A 25,654-nucleotide genomic window follows, 5' to 3' on the forward strand; every position below is an offset into this window, starting at 1 on the left:
AGGGGGATGGGCAGGTTTTTAACTCCACTCGCTGGCCAATCACAGAGCCTCATGTGGTCGACGCAAACGAATGAAACATCGCGATATGCTGCTGCTGCTGCATTCATGATTCCCGGAAATATTCCAACTCGAGAAAGACCACACAAAAAATAGAGGGAGTTTCATGTCATGGATGTATATTTGTAGATTGTTTAATTATTGGTTACGGTTGGATTCAGATTAACCTTTATGTTGACAAACTCTGGAGTGACACACAGTCAGGTTTTACTTCTGTTTTCCGCAAAAAAACACTGAACATATTATGTCTTAGAAAATACTAGCTTCTTATGAGCATCTGAAGGTAACAGCACGTCCTTGTGAGGTAAACATGTATTTAAAAAAATAAGTTTACCCCCTATGGTTTAACCTCAAACTTTTAGGGCCCAACATTTATAATATACTACATTTTCCCCACTTAAAGCAGTTTTCAAATGACTAAAACAGTTTCTTAATTCAAACCATTGCATTGCATGACTGCATATGTGGGTGTCCAATTAGTTTTATTTTATTTTACATTGAAAAACAATCAGCATCATCAACAAACCATATTCGTAATGACATATTCCAAAGTATTACATGCACAAAACAATGCACAGTAAAGTCGTAACACCTTGCAGCTGGTTGAGTTCCTGTAAAGCTATCTTTGAGTGCAGAACCAGCATTACTCCAATGTTTCTCTCTTTCGAGGGAGGTCAGCGGTCAACTTAAAGCAGCATCACCTTACTTAAGGACTAAAAGGAATTTCTCCAGCATGATAGATAGTCCTACCGTTGTACTGTATATTGGGCTTAAAACTTGAGATGAAATCTGTTACTTTCACACTAAAACGCTGTGTATTGATTACATAATCTGCTCTTGAAATGTCCCTGTGCTGATTAGATAAACTTCTATTCCATGGAGACCAGAGCTGCTGAGAAACTCCAGTAAAGACTTTAGGTGCCTGCAGCTGCTGCATCGGGCCACTTGTGCCACCCTGCTGGTGTCTTATCCTGAACTGGCAAGAGTCTCATCAAAAGAGTACGCAGTGAACGTTGGTCCTAGGTGCATAGCATTTATGGGTGCCACTTTGGGCTAGGTGGCTGTTTGACCTTTGAGTGAATGTGCTGATGGTGCCAGCGGGTCCACTATGAATTTGATCCCACTGGCACTTCATACACATACAATAGTGAGTACTAGTAGAACACACGAGAAGGGCCGAGAGGGAAAAGAGAGTTTGCATATTGTTGCAACAAAATGTCAAACTAATCCAATGTTATGTGTAATTTAATATTATCGTGAGGTTTCCAGTGGTCACCAACCACAGTCTTGAATGACTGCAAGCGTGCTGCAGAGAGCTTCATAATTAGTTGGGGTGTTGCCACGCAGATACATGGCAATAGTCAGTATTGACTCAATGTGTAACTATCAAACACTCACTTTAGTTTGAAGACGCTGCAGTTTTAACTTAAAAACAAGTTTGTAATTTTGGTAAAAACCGTTATTTGCTTTGTTGCCGAGAGTTAGATGAGAAGATGGATACCACTCTCATATTTGTACAGTAAATATTAAGCCACAGCCAGAGGTCCAGTGGCGTAACTATCAACGGTCCAGCCGGTGCAACGCACCGGGGCCCCAAGCCGGCAAGGGGCCCATGCAAAAAAAAAGAATATATATATATTTTTTTTAATATTCTTTTTTAATATTTTTCTTTTGGGGCCCCAATGGCATTGACCGGTTCACGCAGTCTTCAAAGTAACCAAGCAACCTAAATTAATTTGTAATTTGTCTGTCCAATGACCTTTCTCCCTTTCATGTCATGTGATACCTTGCGTGACGAGCGAACCGTTTAATCAACCTGTACTGTACTATAGCTAGCAGCAGCAAGTTCGGCAGCATTATAAAAAATGTAATAGCTTGTATTTATAATGTACAGCAAACCAAAGCACAAGAGCGGCGCTCAAAAGAGAAAGGACAAGAGAGAACAAGGAGATGTAACAGCTAAACTGACAAAATTAGACGTTTTTTTTGTCATACATCGTCCTCGAAATCGAGCGCTAACGTTAGCAATGTTGACGTGCAGCGGCAGCCGGAGGATAACGATAGCTCACCTGCCTCACCACCATCATTGCCATCTAGCTCCACAAGTGAAGCTGTATCCGTGGTCGTGGCTGTGCAACCTTCTTCTCCAGCCAGCCAGGAGGAGAGGCTGGATTTGGCTGTGCCCGGCGGTGGTCCAACAGTTCCCCCAAGGGCCCCAACCGATAGGGGACTCTATTGATATGGCGCTATTGAGACCCCCGACGCCAAGATCAAAAGCTATATTATAGCAACCGGTCTATGTAGGCCTACCGGCCCATTCCCCAGAGACTAAGCAAACAGGTTTAATCCTCTTCTTAGTTCGCTGTGCCGCTGTGCCGCAGGCTGTGGTGGTCTGAGGCCAGGGCAGGCTGTTGTTGATAGCCTATACATGTGGTGCTTCTGAGTGGTTGTGTATGTCCGTGTGTGTGTGAGCGCATCAGCGTGCGCTTATGTTTGGGGCGATGGGGGTGGGCCCCAAAACAATATTTGCACCGGGGCCAATCACAACCTTGTTACGCCACTGCAGAGGTCAGTTAGCTTAGCTTAGCATTAAGACTAAAGTTAGCAGGGAAACAAATAGTCTGCCCTGTCCAATGGTAAGCAAATCCACCTGCCAGCACATTTCAAGATGATTAATTAATTAATCTGTTAAAAAATCTTGTTTCTCTTAGCCTAATTCGTTTTTGACGAGGTAGGCTAGCCGTTTCCCCTGTTTTCAGTGTTTTTGCTAAGCTAGCCAGTTCCGGGTGGTTAACACTTTTTGTTCTCGTGTTTATGACTAACTAACGTTTATCCTAAGCCTCTTGTCCCATAGTTTTAGCAATACTTACTGTACTCATTCTAGTAAAGATGCTTGTCTTTATTTATTTCATAGCTCACATTTACAATTGTTTATTTTTGATAGATTGTTACTTTAGTCAACTGAATTCACATCTATACCTCTTTTTGAACTTTGTTAAATCATAGTTGGTGATCTGCAGTTTAGTAAACGTTTTATTTGATGGTCATTCATTGTATCGATAAAGTAACCCAGAACTTATTTGTGTCTGAGGTTTTTAAACATATGATTTTATCGTTTTTCTCACAGCAGATGACTGGACTGACATGCAATTTGGTGTGACTGTGATTGGCTGTCCCACACTGTGACGCTGATCACACGTGCAACACCTGCCTTCCATCACGCGACTTCAGTGTAACATGATTTTGAACTGACTGACCTGCCAACCACACACAGACACACACAGACACACACACAGACACACAGACACACACACAGACACACACACACACACACACACACACACACACACACACACACACACACACACACACACACACACACACACACACACACACACACACACACACACACACACACACACACAATTGGGCATGACATTTTGGCATGACATTTTGGTATTTAATAGACGGCAATCACATGATGTGTGAGGTGTGTTTGGGGATAACACAGGTGACATTATGCATTGTGAAATAGGGCTGAGCATGTGCATTTGGTTACAAATATTGACCAAATCGAGCAAGGTTGTGCCTGTACGCATATTTATAAGATTTTCTCAGTCAGTACTTGTAGTTATATTCTTGTTCTTGGCTCTCTCTGTATGAATTCATGTGATACTTTTTGGAAATCTCTCCCTGCCCCTGGTTGCGCACATGAACCATTAAACTATATTGGTGATGCTTCTACGCCACTGTTCTGATGGTGTAAAGTTTCTCTACATTTAGTCATAGTCACACTGACCCACATGACTATGCTTGGGGCCCCTTGGCTCTGCATGACGGGTGTCAGGTTCTCTTTCTCAATGTTCGAATGTGGGCAGGAAAAAGCAGTCGGCAAGCGTGGCGTGATGTGGAGGTGTGTCAGCGAGGGGGTGGAATTGAATCATTTGTTTAAGAGATCTAGAGCAGATATTTTTCCACTGAGCTCTTTGGCATATCTGTCCTTTTCCCGCCCAGTGTAACCCTCCCACAACACACCCCCTAATACCCGTCTCGGACACACCGTCTCTCCATCCCCAAACTTCCCCTAACAACATTTACACCACTAACTCGGGTGGCATGGCCCAAATTTAGGGTCCACCTGTTGCCTGCTGGAGGAGGATTAAGCTTTGTTTGGAGGGGGAGGGTTTGGGGAACGTGGTAAGCGACCCCATTGGCATGTGATCTGAAATAGAAAGGGATTTATGGCTGCTGAGAGGACAGACAATGGCAGTCAAAGGACGAGCCCCTGTGTACGAGAAATGATGAGTCATAGAAGATAGCTGTTGGACACTGACTTGGGTTCGTCTGAGGTCCAACACCGGTACAATGATAACATTTAACATTCTATTGGAGGTTGCTTCACAGATTTTTGATTTAAAAAATCTGATATTTAAAGGTGGGGTAGGTAAGTTTGAGAAACCGGCTCGAGATACACTTTTTGTTATATTCCATGGAATGCTCTTAACATCCCGAGTACAGCCGTAGTACTGTAAAAAGCACGACCAATCATTTTAGCCGGCCCGGCAGTGGCGACCGCCCCCCCTCTTCCCACATAAAAAAAAATATATATATATATATATATTTAAAAAATATATTTTTTATTTTTATTTTTAATAAACAAGGTAAATATTATATAATTGGTATCAGTAAAATGTATAATCTACAATAAAATCTCGTTTAAAATTGTGTTATGATGTCTAAAGTTACTGATAAGTCACATGTTTCCTGCCTGGCCTTGCCCGTGTATCATTACTCCCTCTCGTCTGGGCGCTATGCACAGCGCCCAGACGAGAGTGCAGCAAGTGCAGCAGAAGCCAACTGTTGCTATCTTTAAACTATGCCGCTGAAACATAATTTCAGCCAATCAGCGTCGTCAAATCTGATGGTCACAGGGCTCCTACGTGAGCGCCCGGTGCAGTCTGTGAGTTGTTTGGACTCATATCCAAGGAGACAAAACAGGAAGCTGTCATACACTCTGGAAGCTACCATTAGCAGCTAATGAAAACTCAGTTTTTGACATAAAAATGGAATTATGGATCATCAACCATTTGTGACAGACACATTGGATTAACCTTCAGCTGCGTTTTTCTCGTTTTTGATCAGAATTGTTATTCTGCAAAAGGTGAGCATATCTCCGTGTTTTGCTACCTAAAGCTACGTCGTGTGATGTCTGTATTTGCTTCCCCTGTCGCGAGTTCTGATCGCTCAGTGATGATACTTATATTTCTAGAATCTGTGGAATCTCAGCTTGTTAGCACAGTTTATGCTGTAGAAACTATGTCCAGGACAAGGTGTTTGGAAGTTTTGGAAGATTCATAGCTAACCACACTGAAGTTATGGAGGTATTGATCAGTCTTTTCTCATATTTTTAAGCCTCAAATTGTCCTTCCCCCCCCCCCTCTAACATCACCAGAAGTCATAATTTAGGGGGTCTTTTCTCAAAAAAATGCCCCCTAGTATTGTTTGATCACCATTTCCACAGCCCCACCTAAAATATTTTCCACCAGCCGCCACTGCGCCCGGCTAAAATAACTGGATGGCCTACCTGCCTGTCAGCCTTCCATCTGTGCACAAACTTATCTCGTGCCCTCATTGGTCATGTGCGTGTTCGTGTGTGTTGGAGGAGGGGCTCTGTAAGGAAGTGGCAGATTTTTTCCGGCTGTGTATATTCAAATTCTAGCGCACTCAAGCTGGTTTCTCCAAAATTACCTACCCCACCTTTAACATATGATTGCAAATTTGCATCTCATGATCACAGAAAAAGATTTAGATGTGCCACATCATTGTATTCGAATGTCTCTTTTTAGCACTGAATTCTTTAAAATGCATGACAACTGTATGCAACAATTATCATATGTTTATAAGCCTTAAGGCTTATAAACATTGATACCAAATTTGGCCATCAGCAAACCTCTGGCTCATGAGCTACAGGGATAATTTATTAATGGCATCTTAATATGTAATCACAGCAGCATTCTCACTTTCCTTCATCGCCTTGACACCATAATAAAAAACAGATCCCCCCCCCCGCCCCGTCTGTAAGAAAGTTTTATGTTGCACTTCATGGTTAGCCAATAGTAGTTAAGGTTAAAAAGGCCTCCTGCTGGCGTCTCGACCTCTGCTGAACGACCTCAAGATCAGCCTATTGGGCCCCTCTGGCCTGGAGCAGCCTCACCCCCGACCCCCCCCCCGACCCCCCCCCCCCCCCCCCCCCCCCCCTCCCTCTCGATACGAAGAGAGGCGTGCAATCGGTGTGCGGGTGTCACTCTATCCAAGCTGGACGGACACAACACAAAGTTGAAAGAAGAAGAGAGGACACCCTGCAGCTCAGGAGAACCAGGCTGATCGCTTCGGGATTCTCTTTTGGATTGTACCTTTCAGACCTCTTTTTGTTGCTGAAGTGCGAAACGTTTCAGTCGGGGCTTGTTGTACTTTTGAGGGAGTTTCACGTGTCTCCATTTGGCACCAGACGCATCTGTCATCGACTGCTGCTCGGTGCCTGGAGCTGCCAAAGTCATGCCGGCCGGGTTTCAGCAACTTGGAGGGGAGGTAATGATTTTTAGAGTGCTCTTCACAAATGTTACATGTGGCTGGACCTGCCTTCAGTTTGCAAAAGCGAAGGAAAGCCTTAATTTTGTTCGGTGCGCATTTGTATTTGGTGAGATTGTACGCACGGTTTAATCTGGGTAGAACGCAAAGACTGTTAGAGAACATCATTTAATATCTATGCCGGATTTATTTTGCCTAACATAATCCAATAAATAATGAAACACGTTGATTTGCTGGGCAAAAAATAATCAGAAAATAAAAATAGTATAAATATAATTTATTTAGCCAGATCTAGAACATGTTGTGTAGTGTCAACGTTGACAGTAAGCAAAGACATGGCCTATTTTCTCATTGACATAGTCTAAAAATGATAATATCAACAACAATGTCCTCTGTAACATCCAGTAACAACACAAAGTCAGCCCTGATCTGAACGGGTTTAGCCCTTATTTAGTCCTGAGCAGTGACCTTGGCCAACCAAATGTGCGAGTTGACAGGTCAGAGCTGAGTGCTGTGGGTTGTTAAAGGCCTCCTAGTTTGATTGGTTCCTTTTCACCTCATAAACAATGCCTGTGTTGTATGCTACCAGAAGTTGTTTTTGAGAAAAGCTTTATAGATCAGGTGGATGTCTGAATAAGTCTTAGGTGTCCCTCCTGGGATTCTGCACAGTTTAATTTCAAATCTGGAAACAAGAGAGAGTTATTTTAGAATGCCATGTACGAACACCATCTGTGAACAGGTTGATGCTCCATGGATGTGGGCACATTTGCTAACTCAGTCCTACAGTGTAAAATAAATAGTGGAAACTTAAACAAAGCAAAAAGCAAACACACTTTATGAGGTCTAAGGAATCAGATTCATTCATGATAAGTGAGAAGTAAATGAATTACCGAGCATTCAACTATGTCATTTTTAATGAAAAGCAGTTACCATTAAGTGTAGTAGAGCATAACTGACGGCTCCTGAGGTTTGAACTTTTCTGTTGCAAGGACATGTGCACACACACAAACTTTTGTTTTGGTCCATGAACACTAAACAGCACTTATCTGGGGATTCAACACAGCAAGGTCAAGCCAGTGTTACAAATGTACTACACACATATTACATGCAAATAATAATCCACTGAAACCATACAATACGAAAAGGCGGTTTGGCCCACATTTGAGTTTAGAGTCACATGACATTGTTGTTGTCAGGAGGCCCACATCATCAAAATGTCAACTTTACAGTAAGCCACGCTGGGTGTGTCTTCAAAGACTTTGTGAGCCTTTCCAAAGCTTTTAAAATCACCACGTTTTTCTGTCAAACTGTTCATATTTTAGCATTAGGCTGTTTTGTAACTTACATGCAGGTTAATGAAAGGTATCTTTAAGACTTAAACACCCTTTGAGGGGAAGACCCAATGTCCCGAAGGTCGTCTCATCTCTCACCGTGGAGACAGCTGCTTGTAGCCTGCTGGGAAACAGGAGGGAAGTTAAAGAGAGAGATCTGTTCTCATCAGGATCACAGTTATATATAGTCAATTGTTGGCGAGAGTAGAGCTACAGTACAGAAATGAATCCAAGTTGTCCATAGTACACTTTACGCTTAATGTTCCGACATATGTGTTTTTACCTCTCTGTATGTTGTTTCTTTGTACTTCAGACAGTGACTGGAACCTTCGTTCTCTCGGTCTTCACGGCTGTCCTGGGATCTCTGGGCTTTGGATACAACATTGGCGTCATCAATGCACCGCAGAAGGTAAAAATGAAGCACTGATTGCTCAGACGATGGTCAGAATCAGCCAATAAATCCTATACAAACTTGCCAAATTGGTGCTAACATTACATCAAGAAGGTGTGTTTAGGAGTTCTGTTGTTTAAGGCGGGAGGCCGTGACATTTTACCAGATGTCAACTCAGCTGTTTCTTGTATTTTCCTGATTTGATAATGCTGCTTCAAACGGTGCCAATGGTGTTTAGAAAATACACTTGGAAAATGACAATACATTCCTGGCACATGATGCATTGATATATATACAAGGGAGTTATGAAACAGCAAAGCAAGTTTATGGAGCATCTTAGTTGTGTTTATGGAAAAACAGCAATGCCAAACCCTGTCTTGTGTAACTGCAAAGAGGGGTATTTATGCTTTGTTTATGAGGAAAAGGGGGGTTATTGGATTAGATTTACTGTCAGATCTGGGATGCAACATAGTGCTGCACAAACCTATGGAGCCTGTTTATTAAACACTAAATATATATATATAGATGGAGGCACATGATTTTTGCAAACCTGACATGCTCTTGCTGCTCATGTTGCAGCCACACGAGGTGTTCCAGAATGAAGGCATGCTTGGGTACTGCATGTGAGAAATATGTGATTTATGACTTCCCCTACATGCATGTTGCCCTATTATAAGGACTGGTACGTGTCAATAAATACTTAATAAATACGTCACATAAAACAGTGAACACATTTGTTGGACATTAGTGACATAGAGTCTTAGAGGTGAATGGATGCAGAGAACCCGAGCCATGTCAGGTGAGGTTCTCTGACTCGGTGTTGGCCTATCTTTACACTCAACTACAAACACCCCCCAGCTGACGGAGTTTCACTGAGCCAATACACCTAGAATAGAAGCTGAGCCGATGTGTCTATGTCTGATGGTTTTGTCACCCGTAACAATACAGCTGAGAGAGGCTACCAAGTGCTGGTTGTTTCAATACAAATAAAACATGTGTTTTAATAAACATAACACATTTTATTTTCTACACTTTGCTCAACTAATGGATTGTCCTCCCATTTTTTAAACTTTTACTTTGTTGATAAACCCTTTGCATTTATTTCGATGCAGTTCCAGCTCATGAGCCTATATTCAAATAAAATAAATTGTTTAATGGAAATATAAGCATGTTTTTAGGACACTTATTCTAATAAGAAGAAGACAATTCAACTTATTGTCATTAGTACAGGTACTATGTAACAAAACGGTGTCTCTGCATTTGACCCATCCTAGTGTTAGGAGCAGTGGGCTGCCATTATGTACGGCGCCTGGGGAGCAGTGTAGGGAATAGTGCCTTGCTCAGGGACACCTGGTCAGCACTTGGTCTTTCCGGGACTTGAACTGGTGACCTTCCAGTTGCCAAGCCAAGTCCCTATGGACTTCGCCACCACCGCCCTATGGGTGTTCATAATAATGACATACATTCAATGCCAGCTTTTTGTATTTGTACTTTACAGCTTTAAAGACTCTGTGCTACTGACACATTTTTGTCACCCCCAAAAAGGATTGATGCTTGGAAATCAGCCTTTGATGTCAATCAAATGTGTTAAATTTACAAATGCTGACTTTCAATCCCAGTTATCAGGGCCACAAACCATGTAGGCTATCAAAGAGACTTTAACTCCTAAGTAGTTGGGTTCCAGGGTAACATGTTTCCGGGTCTCCTCTCACCTCTGTGCAGATCATCGAGCAGGAGTACAATTCAACATGGATCCAGCGGTATGGAGAGCCCATCCCAGCGGGGACCCTCACCACCCTCTGGTCCTTGTCCGTGGCCATCTTCTCCATCGGTGGCATGCTGTCCTCCTTCTGTGTGGGCTTCGTCTCCGAGTGGCTGGGCAGGTAGGGAAACACACAGGATGCAACAATGGTTTAGGTTTTCCTACTCAACTGTGGAGATATTTGTACAATGTTCTTTTAAATGAACCTGAGCCTATTCGGACAAATACAAATATTTTATATCCTCCAGTCTTCAACTGATTTACTACATTAAAATTGTACATTCAGGGTTTTTTAGGTAGGTGAGTAGGACAATCAACAATATGCTGCCCAATACAATCCTTAGGCCCCATTTAGATTAAATGCATATTACTATTTAAATTATTTGAGCAAAAACAGAGATATATCAATGTAAACAGAAATGCCTTTAACTGCATCGCACCTAAATAAACCTTGATTACCAGAATATTGACATACTGTATAGTTAATCCACTCAATTATTTTCTGAGTCAATGCTTTCTTTATTTTTGGACAGTCAGGTACATTTACAAATATGTCAGTGGCCAAATATTTGAGTCATGATACATCAGGGTCTCCTTTCCACCTCTGCATGGATCCAAAATGGATCCCAATGTCCAGCCTGTAGTCACTGAGGAAACTCTTCCCAGGATGTTCCTTGTCTACCAAGCTTCCCTCTGTAACCTGAGCTGGGATGTGAGCTGGATTGCAGCCCACATTTTGAACTCACTGAAAGGGGATCCAAACAGAGCTGGCAGCACTGGGTCAGGAGGGGTTGGGGGGGTGGGAGCATTCAGCTTCGGTGCACTCAGGACAAGGTCTTCCTAAAAAAAGCAGCGGACATCGATTTGGCTGTTGAAGACAGTGGGAACCGCGTCGAACTCTGAGGTCAAAGTGATTTAGATGCAACCTAAGTCTCCAGTGCACAAAGAAGAGTGGGTGGGTGAGACACAGTGGAGAGGAAAATATGGGGGGCACAGGTTTTACTACTGTGCAGAAGGATTTATGTGCAGAAGGCGACTTGAAGAATGTTCACATTTTTCACATAATCTTCTAAAATTATACACACATTTTATTTTCCCACCATTTTCCAGATATGTTTTTGGAAATGTTTGGCATATATTTTGGATGTAAAGGATATAGGAAGAGAAAGTAGATGTAATTTTTTCAAATTTTTAACAAGGCAACTGATCATCGTTGTCGGTAAATAAACATATCGCCTTCATCACATCCCGTCTGGACTACTGCAATGGAGTCCTGTCCGGGGTTCACAGCAAAACCCTGGACAGGCTCCAATACGTCCAGAACTCTGCCGCCAGGCTTCTCACCCGCACCAAGCCATGGCAACATATCACCCCCACCCTCATCCACCTACACTGGCTGCCGGTCAAGTCCCGGATTCAGTACAAAACACTCCTCCTCACGTACAAGTCCCTCCATACCCTCGCCCCCCAGTACTTATCGGACCTCCTCCATCCCTACACCCCTTCTCGGAGTCTGCGGTCCTCAGACACGGGCCTGCTCTCCATCCCCCGCTCTCGCCTCCAAACTGTTGGTGACAGGGCGTTCAGTGTTGCGGCCCCCACCCTCTGGAATGCACTTCCTGCCGAGATCCGTAATGCTGCCTCCCTGGACATCTTCAAATCATCATTAAAAACACACCTGTTCACCCTGGCCTTCGGGCCCTAGCCCTTTCTTGGTCCCCCGGCTTCCTTTTTTTTTTTTTTTGCCCTTTGATTGTCTGTTTGTTTTGTTTGTCCACCATGTACAGCGACCATGCTTGAAAGGCGCTATATAAATATCATTTATTATTATTATTATCAGTATAATTAGTATTCAAAGCAGAGCAAAAAAGGCTTGTTGGATCTTTAAAATATAATGATTTGTAAGAAAGGATTTTTTGAAATAAAGTCAAATATGTCCTATTAAAGTCACAATTAACAATTACTATTAATATCAGACAATGATTACGCTACTAACGAAAGCCTTCAATATTGTTGTACAACACTGCTCTCTGGAGGCTAAAAGAGGTCTGTCTAATTCATTTAGTACCATTATAACGTATGTTAAAGACCCATTATATCTTTGTTCCAAATGCAAGACTCTCTCTGAGATCCTTTGACTTAAAATGTCAAAGTACAATTTCATGTCTGGGGAATTTCTACAAAGATGTTTGTCTGTGTTTTTCTCCAGGAGGAAAGGAATGCTCATAAACAACATGTTTGCCTTCGTTGGTGGAAGTCTGATGGGGTTGTCCAAGCTCTGCGGCTCCTTTGAAATGTTGATCCTCGGCCGCTTTGTAATCGGTCTCTACTGCGGTGAGAGATCCACTATTCTCTATTTCTCATTTGTTTAATTTACGTAGTATTACTTATAAGTACATTGCCGTAACGGCTACTCTTTTTTTTCTCATCCAACCTATTCTCTCTGCAGGGTTGGCATCAGGCTTGACTCCGATGTATGTGGGTGAGATAGCTCCTACAAGTCTGCGAGGGGCATTGGGGACACTGCACCAACTGGCTATAGTCACTGGTATCCTCATAGCACAGGTAGGACAGCACACCCTAATATTAATGTTGCAAAAATTATGAAACTTTTTCTTTCTTTAGTCTGCATATTTTTGGAATAGCCCTTACTTATTAGTATAGTATTAGTATAGTTTAATTTCCTATTCCCTCACACTTGATCCCTCTCTCTTTGCAGATCCTCGGTCTGGAGTCCTTACTGGGTGTTGAACATTTGTGGCCAATTCTGTTGGGTTTAGCAATCGTTCCAGCTGTTTTTCAGATGGCACTTCTGCCTTTCTGCCCCGAGAGCCCCCGCTTCCTCTACATCGTCCGCTGCCAGGAGCACCAAGCTAAGAGAGGTGAGCAAGATGCTAAGTGTTTGAGATATTGGCTGTAGAGATGTCTGTCTTCTATCGATCATAAAGGAACCAGATGTGTCTCCGTTTGTGGTGCTTGTAGTGCCACAAAATACTTTTTAATAACTCTACACTACAGCAATGTCTCTTTTAAAAAATCATGACCTGCCCATTTAAGATAATCCACAAACCTAGACATGAGCAGTTTCAAAAGGGAATTATTACCTTTTTTTTAACCAAACTGTACAAGAAATAATGAGCTACTTGTCAATTAGTAGATGCACACTTTCTTATGTGCTGTGATATGGTTGGAAGGTGAAGGCCGGTTGAAAGAAAAATAGTTCCTACATGAATGTCTTACAACATGGGTCCGTTGATTATATTGAGAAACCGGATCGTAATATCAGGAAAGAGAAACTGCTGCGGAGTTTTTAATGTATTCTTTTCCTGCTTTGAGCCGATGTGCTAACTAGCCCTATTATATCTCAGAGAAGGCAGACATCTCTACAGCCAATATCTCCAACCATGCTGTACTAGAAGACATCACGTAATATTTCTGCGTCTGAATGTACTAGAACAGGTGTCTAAATGTCCCAAAACTCAAATAGAATATGTTAATCAAACATACAGACCTCTTAGATATTACGCTTTACATGTCTCCTTTGTGCAGGCCTGAGGAGGTTAACGGGGAGACAGGAAGTGGGCAGTATGTTGGCGGAGATGAAGGAAGAGAAGAGGAAGATGGACATGGAGAGGAAGGTGTCCATCCTGGAGCTCTTTCGCTCTAAGCTCTACCGGCAGCCCATCATGATCTCCATCATGCTGCAGCTCTCCCAGCAGCTGTCTGGGGTCAATGCAGTACGTGTTATATCACATTATTCTTGAATTTTTTAGTTGTACAAATGACATCAATTCACTTTGCATAGAGTCTCAAAAAGGAAAGTGAATCAGTGCTGTATAATATGGCGTCATTTTGATCTGATTTCCCCTCTGGTCAGATTTTTTACTACTCCACCAGTATCTTCATGAAGGCAGGAGTCCAGAGTCCAGTCTATGCCACCATAGGAGCAGGCGTGGTGAACTGTGCCTTCACTGTGGTCTCGGTCAGTAGCATATCTCTGATTTCTAATATCTCTACTCCTTCCTTATTAAATTACCTCATTTTGAAACTTTAATCTTTAGTGAATTTAGAATGATGAAGAAAACAGTCCTGCTATGTAGCAAAGCATGTCTCTTATGTCATGGCCATTTCTACTGATCATAATTCCATTGTTGAGGTCTACTAGAATAGATTTACATTGTTCAATTTTCCAAACTCACATTGGTTTCTCATACAGCATCTCTGTATAGTATGTGTATTCACTCTCTGTCCTAAACGCCTTGTTGGAGCTCCTGCCCACCCCCCCCCCCCCCCCCCCCCCCCTCCCTATGAGCCCACTGTGCTCTGATGTGTGTTTATGTGTTACAATGGCATTTGTTAGCAACGAGAAAATGACACCAGCAATGACAAACAGATGAGAATGCTGCGTGGGGTCTGGGTGCCGTGTTGGCGGGACGTTGCGGGGCTCGCTGCTGCGAGGAGCGGACAGTGTGAGCTGGATTACTGCTGGTGTTGTTTCCTGGCTGCTGCGTGGGGTCTGCGAGACAGCGAAACCCAGCCCGAACCCAGCCCGAGCACACACACACACACCCGCAGCCTCCCCGCGTCCCAGGCTGAGAAATCCGCGGAGCTGCAGCTGAGAAAAGATTGAGTGTGTGTGTGTGAGGAAGTCCGCGGATTGGTCCAAACGTAATGGCTCCGCGCACGTAACGTAACATCACTATACCCAATACGTCACTGTACCCAGGAAGAAAAAGAAAAATCTCCAACGAGGCGTTCTGGGGCAGCATAGACAGGTCTTTTCTGTGTTAGAGTTTTACTCGCTACAGGGTGTACTTTGAGGGTTTGTGACTCTGCAGACCGTTTACATGCAGAAAAAGCTACATAACACACAAGGGGACGGGTAATAACCAGAAAAGCATGACATGGGACCTTTAACAATGTTATCAAAGAGCAAATAACTTAACACTACAGGTTCTTCTTGTGCCTGCCTCTCAAACATTCCTGCGTCCAAATAGGTCAAGTTTGGTTTAGCTGGTCAAGATCATTTCAATGTCACAATATTGGTCACGAAGCAGGACTTTTAGCTGGTAGTAGCATCGCTCTTTGGTGTGTCCACTATTTTCTGGTGATCCACCATCATGTGGTTGCGTGTGCTCATTGCTTGAAATTTGGTATAAAAATTAATATCCTCCTCAAGGTGAATTGTCAAAACTTTGATGACCATTATTATTAGCTTAAGCTGTAGTTGCTAATGGACCTCAATTAGCAAACGTTAGCATGCAAACATGGGCAACATTAAACCTGCTAAGTATCAACATGTTAGCATTGGTAGCATTTGGCTCAAAGCACCACTTTTAAAGGGAATAGAGCTGCTAGCATAAATAAATAATCTAGCTTTCTTTGTCAATGAATCATATTTCAGAACAAGCTAGGTGAAAAGCTAACTTAAGCAACCAAAGTAGAATAGGTAAGGTTTACATCCAGTCACCTCCTGAGAATAATTCAGTGTTACCCCATTTTCTTGTTATTTACAGCTCTTCCTGATAGAGAGGATGGGTCGGCGGACGCTCCACATGCTGGGACTTGGCGGGATGGCCATCTGTGCCGTCATCATGACCATGGCTCTTGCTCTGTTGGTCAGTCTCTGCAGAGAAGCAATTATTCATCTACTGTTATGGATGTTGTCTGTACAAACCACTGAACCTCTTTTCCTACCACCTGATAGGAGCATGTTCCATGGATGAGTTACATCAGCATGCTGGCCATCTTCGGTTTTGTGGCCTTCTTTGAGATCGGTCCGGGTCCCATTCCTTGGTTCTTTGTAGCTGAGCTCTTCTCTCAGGGTCCAAGGCCGGCCGCCATGGCTGTAGCCGGCTTCTCCAACTGGACCGCTAACTTCATCATCGGCATGTGCTTCCAATCTGTTGCTGTGAGTATTACTTACCTTGATGATGTTGGGGATATTCTAAACAAATAAGTATGGTCTACTCATTCTCTAACTGTAATCTGTACTTTTCCCCATCCTCTTCCAGGACGCTACTGGGCCATATGTCTTCCTGATCTTCGCATCACTCCTCATCGTCTTCCTAATCTTCACATTCTTCCTTGTGCCAGAGACACGGGGCAAAACATTCGACCAGATTGCAGCAAACTTCCAACAGCGCTCTGCAGGAATGATGGATATGGACCTGGATCTGGACCTGGATCTGGACAAGCCCAGCACCGAGCTGGACTATTTGGGGGAGGAAAGCAACCACTGAGGGGTCTCTCTGTAGGGAAATTAGACTGTGTTTAGCTTGGGATGAACTGTGTATGTGGGCCTGACTCTAAAACTTTATTTTCTGACATGTATATTGAGGTTAATTGATGTATTCATATAGATTGTTGTGCCAAAGCAGTGTTAAAGGTGTGTGATAAGTGTCCTTTCCTGGTACTACTGCAATATTGGGTTACCAATTGAGCCTTGACAAAGAGGAGACTACTGTAGTTTAAAGAATTAAGATGTACTTCAAAGCTAAGTGTCTCCATTGTTGAGGCATAGCCTGTGCGTGTGGTGGGATGTTATTCCATGGTGATGCACTCTGTGGCAATATTGACAGAAGACGGAGGTGGAGAGACTTGGGATTCCTGCACTTTATGTACAGAGACATCTATAGTTATTCAGAGTTTGGAGGTAACCCCCCACCTTCAAGAATAAGATCAAAGTAATGTGCTTACATACTTTGTACTCAAGCTGGGAACACTCCTGTGTAAATGCTACCGATTCAAACACATTGACAGCATTCAGATTGTTATAATTTAGGGTTCGTCCGAAAGTTGTTCAAATGTAAATTTGAAGGGACGTCATGACATTTGGGTTTTGTGAGTGTTTGCTGTCCCAGAACTTAAAATAAGGCAACCCAAGCATTTCTTATGTGGGCTGCCTGAAAGACTTCATTGCCAAACTGCAATTTCAAATCATGAAGTGTCGACCCAGCTAAAGCAATCACAACATATATTTCTGATCATGAGAAACGTATTGCACAACCTGCAGAAATGCTACCGTTAAAGAAATTATATTTTAGTACTCCATGTGTACATAGTGTTTTATTTGGTTGTTGATATCAAGGTATGAGGGTCTAAATGTTTCAATTCTTTATGCACTCCAGTGGTTGTTTGGTCGTGTAAACAGAAGCCTGATGCACTAGACTAGAGAGTTGTGCAACCAAAGGGCTGCCTGTATAGAGTAGATTATTATTCTGTATTTTTCTGTCATGTGTGCCATTTATTCTTTATTGGTGTGTATCATTACCTTCTGAAGATTTCTATTGAGGTTGTTCAGTGAGGACCTGTTATTTGTATTATGAATTGTGATGCTGCTGTCAATAGGATACTGTAAATAAGGTTACTGAAAACACCTGTGAAGGTCTCCAGTGATTTCTATATAGAATTATAAATTGTGTTGCATTAAAGGTGGGGTAGGTAAGTTTGAGAAACCGGCTCAAGATACACTTTGTTATATTCCATGGAATGCTCTTAACATCCCGATAGCAATGAATATCTTAAGTGCTTTGACAAAAAATCCATAAAAAATGTTCATCTGTGGAAGCCGTAGTACTGTAAAAAGCACGACCAATCATTTTAGCTGGCCCGGCTAAAATAACTGGATGGCCTACCTGCCTGTCAGCCTTCCATCTGTGCACAAACTTATCTCGTGCCCTCATTGGTCATGTGCGCGTTCGTGTGTGTTGGGAGGAGGGGCTCTGTAAGGAAGTGGCAGATTTTTTCCGGCTGTGTATTTTCAAATTCTTGCGCATTCGAGCTGGTTTCTCCAAAATTACCTACCCCACCTTTAAGTACTCCAATTTTTTTTACACAAATGCGGACAAAAGTAGTCATATGTGCACCCTATTCATGAAGAAATAAGTACTGCATCTTGAGATTTGCAAACATGATTTATTCATTAACATTTCAACTACTGACATTGCACATAATCCCCTCCAAAGAAAAAGCACACACAAATAAGTAAAACAAAAAAAAATTATTTTTATCAATCTATCCTCAACTGAGGAGATGAAGGGAGTAGTTGTTTTTTTAAGAATGGATTGAGGTGGCAACAGTACTGACTCCCACAATGCACCACCAACCCAACACCTGCTTGGTTTTTCCCCTCTTCAACCACATTTTAAAAAAGGTAAATAAAAATCAAGGTTGGTTCCTCTATAACTACTTGATGCGTCCCGTCCAGCCAATTAAAAGAAAACACCTTTTTTTAAAGGGGGGTTGGAATAACTGGGCTACCAAGCAGATTTTCTATTATAATTTTTTTTAAAGATGCACTTACAATGTCTCAATATGCACACAAAACTACCTTTTATCCCCCCATTTCCCTACCTCATCCCTTTCCAGAAATCAGTGACTAGACAGGACAACACAACACAAGACAAAATGAGAGGGGTGGGGGCCGGAGGAATGACAGCAAGACAGGGTGGGTTGGAGGAGGGTTGGAGGAGGGAGGGGGGAGTGTAGGGAGGGGAGAGCAGTGCATGTGTTCTGAAATAGGTCCAGTCCTCCAACCCTAGGAACTATGGAAAAGGAAAAAAACACATGGGAGACAAAGGGAATGAGAGAAGAGCACAAAGACAAGCACAATGGATTCTGGTGGTTTTGAGTTTGACACGGATAACGGCTTCAGCTACCAGTCGGAAAGGGCACGTTAAAGAAGTTGTTTGTTTAGGTGTTGGTGGACTAAATATGTTATGCTGCTGCTCTCATCCAGAACAGTACATTGCTCTGCTCCCTTACTGGGACTCTTGTTTCTCCGAGCTCAGGGCGAGCCGACCCCCCTCCACTTTTGGCAATACACTGACGATGGATAAATACCTTATACAACCCAATTCCAAAACATCCCAAGTATCACTTTAACGTAGGTCTCCTCGCACGCCGTGTAAAATGTGAGCCAATGCGGCACCTGTATCTGAATAGGAAATACAACCCTGCACCCCCATGTCCCCCACCCTGCTTCACCCACCTCTTACCAAGGGTTACAGGACTGTCCTCTCACGAGCATCACTCTGTTGGTGCTGGGTCTGTTGTAGCAGCTGCCTGCTGTGGCTAAAGACACAGGTTAGATATTTGTGTCAACACAACAAATTCTAGTAACCATACAGATTAGAAGAAAAAAATGTAATGTAGTTTTAGCATCTTACCTCGGGTGATTTTGGCGGTTTAGGAGAGGTTTTAGGGGACAACTTGGGTGTTTTTGTCGTGGACTTAAGGTCACCTGGTTTGGACGTCGGAGGAGGGGTACCAGGTTCTGATGCAGACTTCTCTGTATCATTCTGCAATAGCAAACCATGAGTTAAACTTCCGGAACATTTTCAAAAATGGCTTTCAATCTAAAATACAATTGACCCAGTGAGGTTTAAATGATTGTATAGAGTGGCGAAGTCACGCCCATCTACTTCCGCCCCATGGGACCTTATTTCGGAAAAATAATGTATTGAAGTCAATGGAGAGAGAAAACTTATCTTTCGATCCCGTTTGAATTGTGCCATGAATTACACATATGATGTTTGTCAATCTTAAAAAATAATTTCCATGTCAAAAAAGTCAGTTTGTCGTAAAACTGTTGAAATATAAGACTATGAAAAATACGTAACTAGAAAGACTACAAATCCCAGAGTCGCGTAAGTGATGTCACAATTGTTTTCCTCCACTAAGAGATAGCTAAGATCAGCGCCATATATATATATATATATATATATATATATATATATATATATATATATATATATATATATATATATATATATATATATACACATACATACATATATATATATATATATATATACACATACATACATACATATTAGGGCTGTCAGTCGATTAAAATATTTAATCGCATGATTGTCCATAGTTAATCGCGATTAATCGCAAATTAATCGCACATTTTTTATCTGTTCTAAATGTACCTTAGAGGGATATCTTTCAAGTTTTTAATACTCTTATCAACATATGAGTGGACAAATATGCTTTATATGTTTGTTTATTATCATTTGAACAATGACAAATATTCTCATGAATATTAAACACAACAACCTCTGAACATTACAAATATTCACCTCAATTCAACCTGGAACCTCTCTCATACAATAATACTGTGTGTGTGTGTGTGTGTGTGTGTGTGTGTGTGTGTGTGTGTGTGTGTGTGTGTGTGTGTGTGTGTGTGTGGAGACACTGTGATGGAGCTATGTGCAGCTCAAGGCATATATGCTCGAATGGGAGCTGCCTGGACGCTGCAATCATGTTGCGCGCACTATCCGTGCTGACTGTGCTGACTTTTCGTACAATGTCCCACTGTCTGGCTACCTGCATAAAGTCAAGTGCTCGGCGCAGTTGTCGGCGAAATGTCATTGAAACAGCTCCTTATATCCGTCAGCGCAGCTAGCTAGCACCAGATGCTAACAACAACAACACGTAAGGTGTGCCTCGCTCGCGCGAGTCGCGCCACACATACACACTCCTTCCCGGTCCTCCCGATGGCCAGTCCGGGCCTGCCAGTGAGCGTGGTAGTGTGGTCTGCCACAAGCGGGTGGCAGGAGCGGGGCTGTCAGCATCAGCTTGTCGATGGTATTTTACACTCGATGCGCTCTGAAACTACGGGGGCCAAGGACAAAAAATACACATGCGTTAATCGCGTTAAAATAATTAGTGGCGTTATTTTTTTTTTGCGTTAACGCGTTATTAACGCGTTAACTTGACAGCCCTAATTAATAAATATATATATATATATATATATATATATATATATATATATATATATATATATATATATATATATATATATATATATATATATATATATATATATATATATATATATACTATCTATATGGCGCTGGCTAAGATAAGATAACTTTAACAAGATGCCTGTGTGCTTAGTACCAGGTTGTTATTATACCAGCAATGGGTCTTGCTCGTTCTTTCGCTTCCCGTCTGATGAAAGGACCAGGAGTGTCTGGATCAAGCTAGCTAGTAGCTAGCACGTTAGTTAGCATTACAGCCTTGCCATTTTTATTAGCCTTAACATGAAGTAACATTAAGTAACCCAAAATGTTAAACAATAAGAGTAGTAGTCATATTTCGTGAACCCTTTGAAGAGTACTGTCACCGGTGTGATCATTCTATAATACACCATTTAAGCCCGGGGGAGAAATGCTAACGCTAACGCTAGCATCGACGATCTTCTCTACTTCATGCTATCTGCACAAATGGTTGACATTAAACATTAAAACGACCAGGCAGTTCAGAGAGAATCAAAGAAAGGCAGGCAGGCAGCTTTGCATGACATTCTTCAGGACGCGTTTCATTGTGGTGATAGTGAGGGTAGTCAATCGTTTTGTTGACAAGACAGTAGTGACGGCCATCTTGGTGACGCGTGTTGTTGACCAGAGATGTAGTTCATTGAGCGTTTCACACAAACAAATGTGTTACTTCACAGTTTTACGACACATTTTTTTTTTTTTGACTTGCAAAATTATCTTTTAAATTGACAAACATATGTGTAATTCGTGGCACAATTCAAACGGGATCGAAAGATAATCTTTCTCTCTCCATTGACTTCAATACATAATTTTTCCGAAATAAGGTCCCATGGAGGTCCACCGGAAGGGGAGGGACTTCGCCACTCTATACCACTTACACCACAAGGTCACATGACACCATTGAAGCAAAAGTGATCATTGATTTAGTGGTGCAGCATCAGCCCATATTGTAAAACACTGCACTGTCAACTACACTGATGACATCACTTCCTGTTTGAGGGCAATTTTGTTTGACTTGAGGCAAGGTGGAGAACATACTTTATCATGTAAAATACATTTAAAAAAAGCTTTAAAGCTCATTTGTATGTGTTGCATTTACTCTGCACTTGCAAGTCGAGTTGAATTTATGAACTCTAAATTTACAATTAGCTCATATCTCACTTGATACTTTTAACACTCACTTTCGAGGTCGAGGACTCGGAGTTCCTCGTCCTGCGGCGTCTAGTCTGGCGGCGTTGTTCCTTCTGGTCCTCAGCTGCTTCTCCGTTGGTCTGGGGGGCCTCAGAGGCCTCCGGCTGCTTCACTTCTTCTTGCTCCTGGCTCTTTTCTGAAGTAGCCTGCTCGCCGTCTGCAGCCTGCTCAGCTGGTGGGCGAGGACGGAACGGTCTGTGACAGAGGACATGGAAGTCAAGCTTTTCAGTTCTGTAGTTCACAAACATAAAAATGAACACGTCATGTCACCTGCGGTACGGGCGCCAGAATCTGCGCTGTTGAGGTCGCGGTGTGTCGTCGCCCTCTGCCACTTCGTTCTTCTGTTCTCCAGCCTCACCCTAAAAGATGAAGAAGCCAAAACTGTGTTTAATAAAAAAGCTGATGGACACTTATTGAACTTTGGGATTTCGTCAAAAAAGGTTGTGGTCGTTTTCCCTTGTGCTAACCGTTCTCTTTCAGCTTACCTCTAGTGCCTCTGGCCGTGGTCTGCGGGGCCTCCGGCGGCGCTGCTGAGGTTTCCCTGCATCGTTTTCTCCTGATCCTTCGCCCTCAACAGCGGAGGACTGGCCCTCGGGTGTTTTCTCCTCATCAGGCTTTGGGCTCCTGGGGAAGAACCTTCGACGGAAGCGGCGTTTGTTGGGTGCGTAGCGGCTACCTTTGACAGGAACACCGCCCGGACCGGTTACATTGGCTGCTTCTGAGCCCTGTGGGACACCAAGGCAATGGGAAATGTATAGAAATCAACACATCTTAAACTGTTGTCATAATGCCATACTACACAATGGATCCCGAGATTCTCACCTTGGCGGCTTCAATCACATCAAACTCCACTACCTCCCCATCTCCGACACTGCGGAGGAACTTCCTGGGGTTGTTTTTCTTGATAGCGGTCTGAGGAGACAGATTTAACATCAAACAATGGTTCCAAATAAAGCCATGTACATGAATTCAAAAAGGCCCTTTACCTTACCTGATGTACGAACACATCTTCTTTGGTATCATTTCTGTGAGAAATAGAACCTGATTAGCTTTGGAATTATTGAGGATGGTTACAGAAAACTTGAAGATGCACTAAAATTGTAAAGTAATGCAGACAACATTATGTTGAGGAAACACAATACCTGTTTATGAAGCCATATCCATTACGCACATTGAACCACTTCACTGTGCCTGGGACCAAGGTGGCTACAATAACAGGTAGCACATGATTAAATATGTATTGCAGTGACATTTCACATAAGACATTGTTTTACAACCATTCCAAGAACACAATATAGGCATGTTCTTATCTTGCTTATATCAATGACAGCCTTGCTTACAACTAGAAAAGGCAGAGTTGTGTCAATCATTAACAGGAAGACTTTGAAACCTGGTCTGCACTAGGTCACGAGGAGAAGGAGGGGGGGGGGGGGGGGGAGAATGCTAAACAACAACGCTATGTTACACCTCGGTGGTCACAAAAATATGAATTTTGACTGTCACAATTGAAGTTGCTCTTGAAAAAACGTCACCTCAATGCATTGAATTGGGACGTTAGCTTCTCAATTAAATCGTTTGCACCTGTGAGGGTGCGCGTGCAAAGGCCGGGTGGCAGCGCGAGACAGCTGATAAAAAATTAGATGTAGGTCATGTGTTCAAACTGTTAAACAAACTTAAATAAATATTAAGCGTTTATTTTGTTTCCTTCTTAGTGTAGGAAACAAAAAGGAAGCTGCTTTAAAAAGGTGCGCAAAAAAGTAGGAAGAATCAGGTGTGCTAGTGCTCTAATTTTGGGTAAACTATGAACCAAATTACATTAAAAAAGTCTGCCAATAAAAGCACCTACGATTTTTTGTGTTTCACAGTAGAAGTCTGAATTTGTTTGGTATTGCTTCCTATGTGTTAAACTCAGGACACGTGTTTCTCCAAAAACGCAACACAAATGATTGATTGGCCTTCACACTCTCCATTAGTTGACACTTTTTAAAAACCATTACCTTGCAAAAGTTGACCATTTTTAAAATACAACAACAGTATTACACACGAAAAAGTTTAATTTGACATGAGTTGAAAAATGATGCTGCATCAACATAAATCTTTTTATCCGACTCATATCCATAAAACATGGATTCAAAGTCAAGATTAAAGAGTGCTGAACCACCTGACCCTCACAGATCCGTAGGCTATCAGAAGGACTCTCTTCACCCACCTATGACTTTTCTCTCCGGCTGTGGCTCTTCCTCCACAGGGGCAGACAGTGGAGCGCTCTGCGGTTCGGTTTCGATCATGCTCGCTGTCGGATTACTTTACTATCACTCCGCAGTCCCCTCCCTGCGGCTCCTCGCGAAACTTTTCTCTCCTTCTACTTCTTCTTCTTTGGGGTTGCGCGGCAGTTGGCCTCCTTGGCGTTGCATTAGTGCCTCCCTCTGGATGTGGTCTATAAGTACAGGGGCTCACATCAAACCAAATAGCCTATTTTCTGCCCTTTCCTCTGGCTCCACACTGGCCTGTCCTGCACAGTGTACTTAGAAATATTGCCATTGTATAATAATATATCAAAGTTAAATGAACCCAGTCACTTGGAATAATAATGTATCATACAAACATTACAGAGGTAGGAAGTAAGTACATTTACTCAAGTACTATACTTAAGTACAATTATTCCCATTATTTTCCATGTTTTGCTACTTTGTGTCTTTTTCTCCTTTAGATCACTGTTCTAAATGCAATGGATGAAGAAGCTGCAATCGGCATCAAAGCCTTGGGTAAATAAGCCACTGCAGGTAAATACAGAACCAACAGCTGTATCGATACGCAGCTGTCAATCATCCAACCCCCCAAAAACTACCGCCTGACCCCCGCCCGCCTGAAGATGAGAGCGTGTGTGTTTTGAAATGATGTGTGTGTTTGGGTGTTACACCACAAGTCACCAGCATGTGAGAGTGTGTGTGACGTCATACCGTTTGTTCATCATTGGACCGAGGGTAAGGCAACTCCAGTTAACAAGATGCAAGTCCAAAAAAAGACACTGTCACTTTAAAATGTTATTGACAATTATGAAAATCCACTATACTGGAAATATCCATAATGCATAATTACTTTACTGTGTATATATTGTTAAAACTGGATTTGTTAGAGAAATGTAAAGATTTAAAGATTTAAATTAAATGTAGCAAATTGGCTTGTGCAATAATATATAAAGCCTGTATGAGGTGATGCATATTTAGTGTACCACTGAGGATTTGCCTACCCCTTAAAGCACTTTTTGTCTCATGTTAACATGTGTATCGTTTCTATGTATCACTTTTGAATATAAATGCAAGTTTACGGTTCATTTTTTATTTTCGAGCAACGTTATATTTCTTTCTGTGTGTCACACTTCATTTTACAGCCTGATCTAGCCGGATGCTTCCTGTCATTGTTGGGTCAAACTCTTTTTATTTCCTGAAAACTGTAGGCTGTAGGATAAAGTGTCCATGTCATGGCCATTTCTACTGATCATAATTCCATTGTTGAGGTCTACTAAAATAGATTTACACTGTGC

The 25,654-nt window shown here is 42.3% G+C and overlaps 2 protein-coding genes across 2 annotated transcripts; one reads left to right on the forward strand and one right to left on the reverse strand.

Annotated features, from left to right (window-relative positions):
* The first annotated feature begins 6,612 nt into the window (after positions 1 to 6,612).
* Positions 6,613 to 17,511, forward strand: LOC117488170 (solute carrier family 2, facilitated glucose transporter member 4-like). The gene is made up of 11 exons (XM_034136963.1): positions 6,613 to 6,645; positions 8,290 to 8,385; positions 10,090 to 10,250; positions 12,339 to 12,463; positions 12,579 to 12,694; positions 12,849 to 13,011; positions 13,679 to 13,866; positions 14,007 to 14,111; positions 15,646 to 15,747; positions 15,837 to 16,040; positions 16,144 to 17,511. The coding sequence occupies exons 1-11, from the start codon at positions 6,613 to 6,615 to the stop codon at positions 16,369 to 16,371; spliced, it is 1,521 nt and encodes a 506-aa protein (XP_033992854.1). The 3' UTR covers positions 16,372 to 17,511.
* A 515-nt stretch (positions 17,512 to 18,026) lies between these two features.
* LOC117488058 (Y-box-binding protein 2-A-like) lies at positions 18,027 to 24,508 on the reverse strand. Its single transcript, XM_034136788.1, has 10 exons — positions 24,320 to 24,508; positions 23,253 to 23,316; positions 23,102 to 23,135; positions 22,933 to 23,022; positions 22,596 to 22,835; positions 22,381 to 22,469; positions 22,101 to 22,305; positions 19,300 to 19,431; positions 19,129 to 19,204; positions 18,027 to 18,675 (listed from the first exon to the last, which is right to left on the reverse strand). Exons 1-9 carry the CDS (start codon positions 24,396 to 24,398, stop codon positions 19,160 to 19,162), a joined length of 978 nt encoding a protein of 325 aa, XP_033992679.1. The 5' UTR covers positions 24,399 to 24,508; the 3' UTR covers positions 18,027 to 18,675; positions 19,129 to 19,159.
* Positions 24,509 to 25,654: the final 1,146 nt, after the last annotated feature.

Source organism: Trematomus bernacchii, unplaced genomic scaffold, assembly GCF_902827165.1.
Source record: "Trematomus bernacchii unplaced genomic scaffold, fTreBer1.1, whole genome shotgun sequence".
Lineage (NCBI taxonomy): Eukaryota > Metazoa > Chordata > Actinopteri > Perciformes > Nototheniidae > Trematomus > Trematomus bernacchii.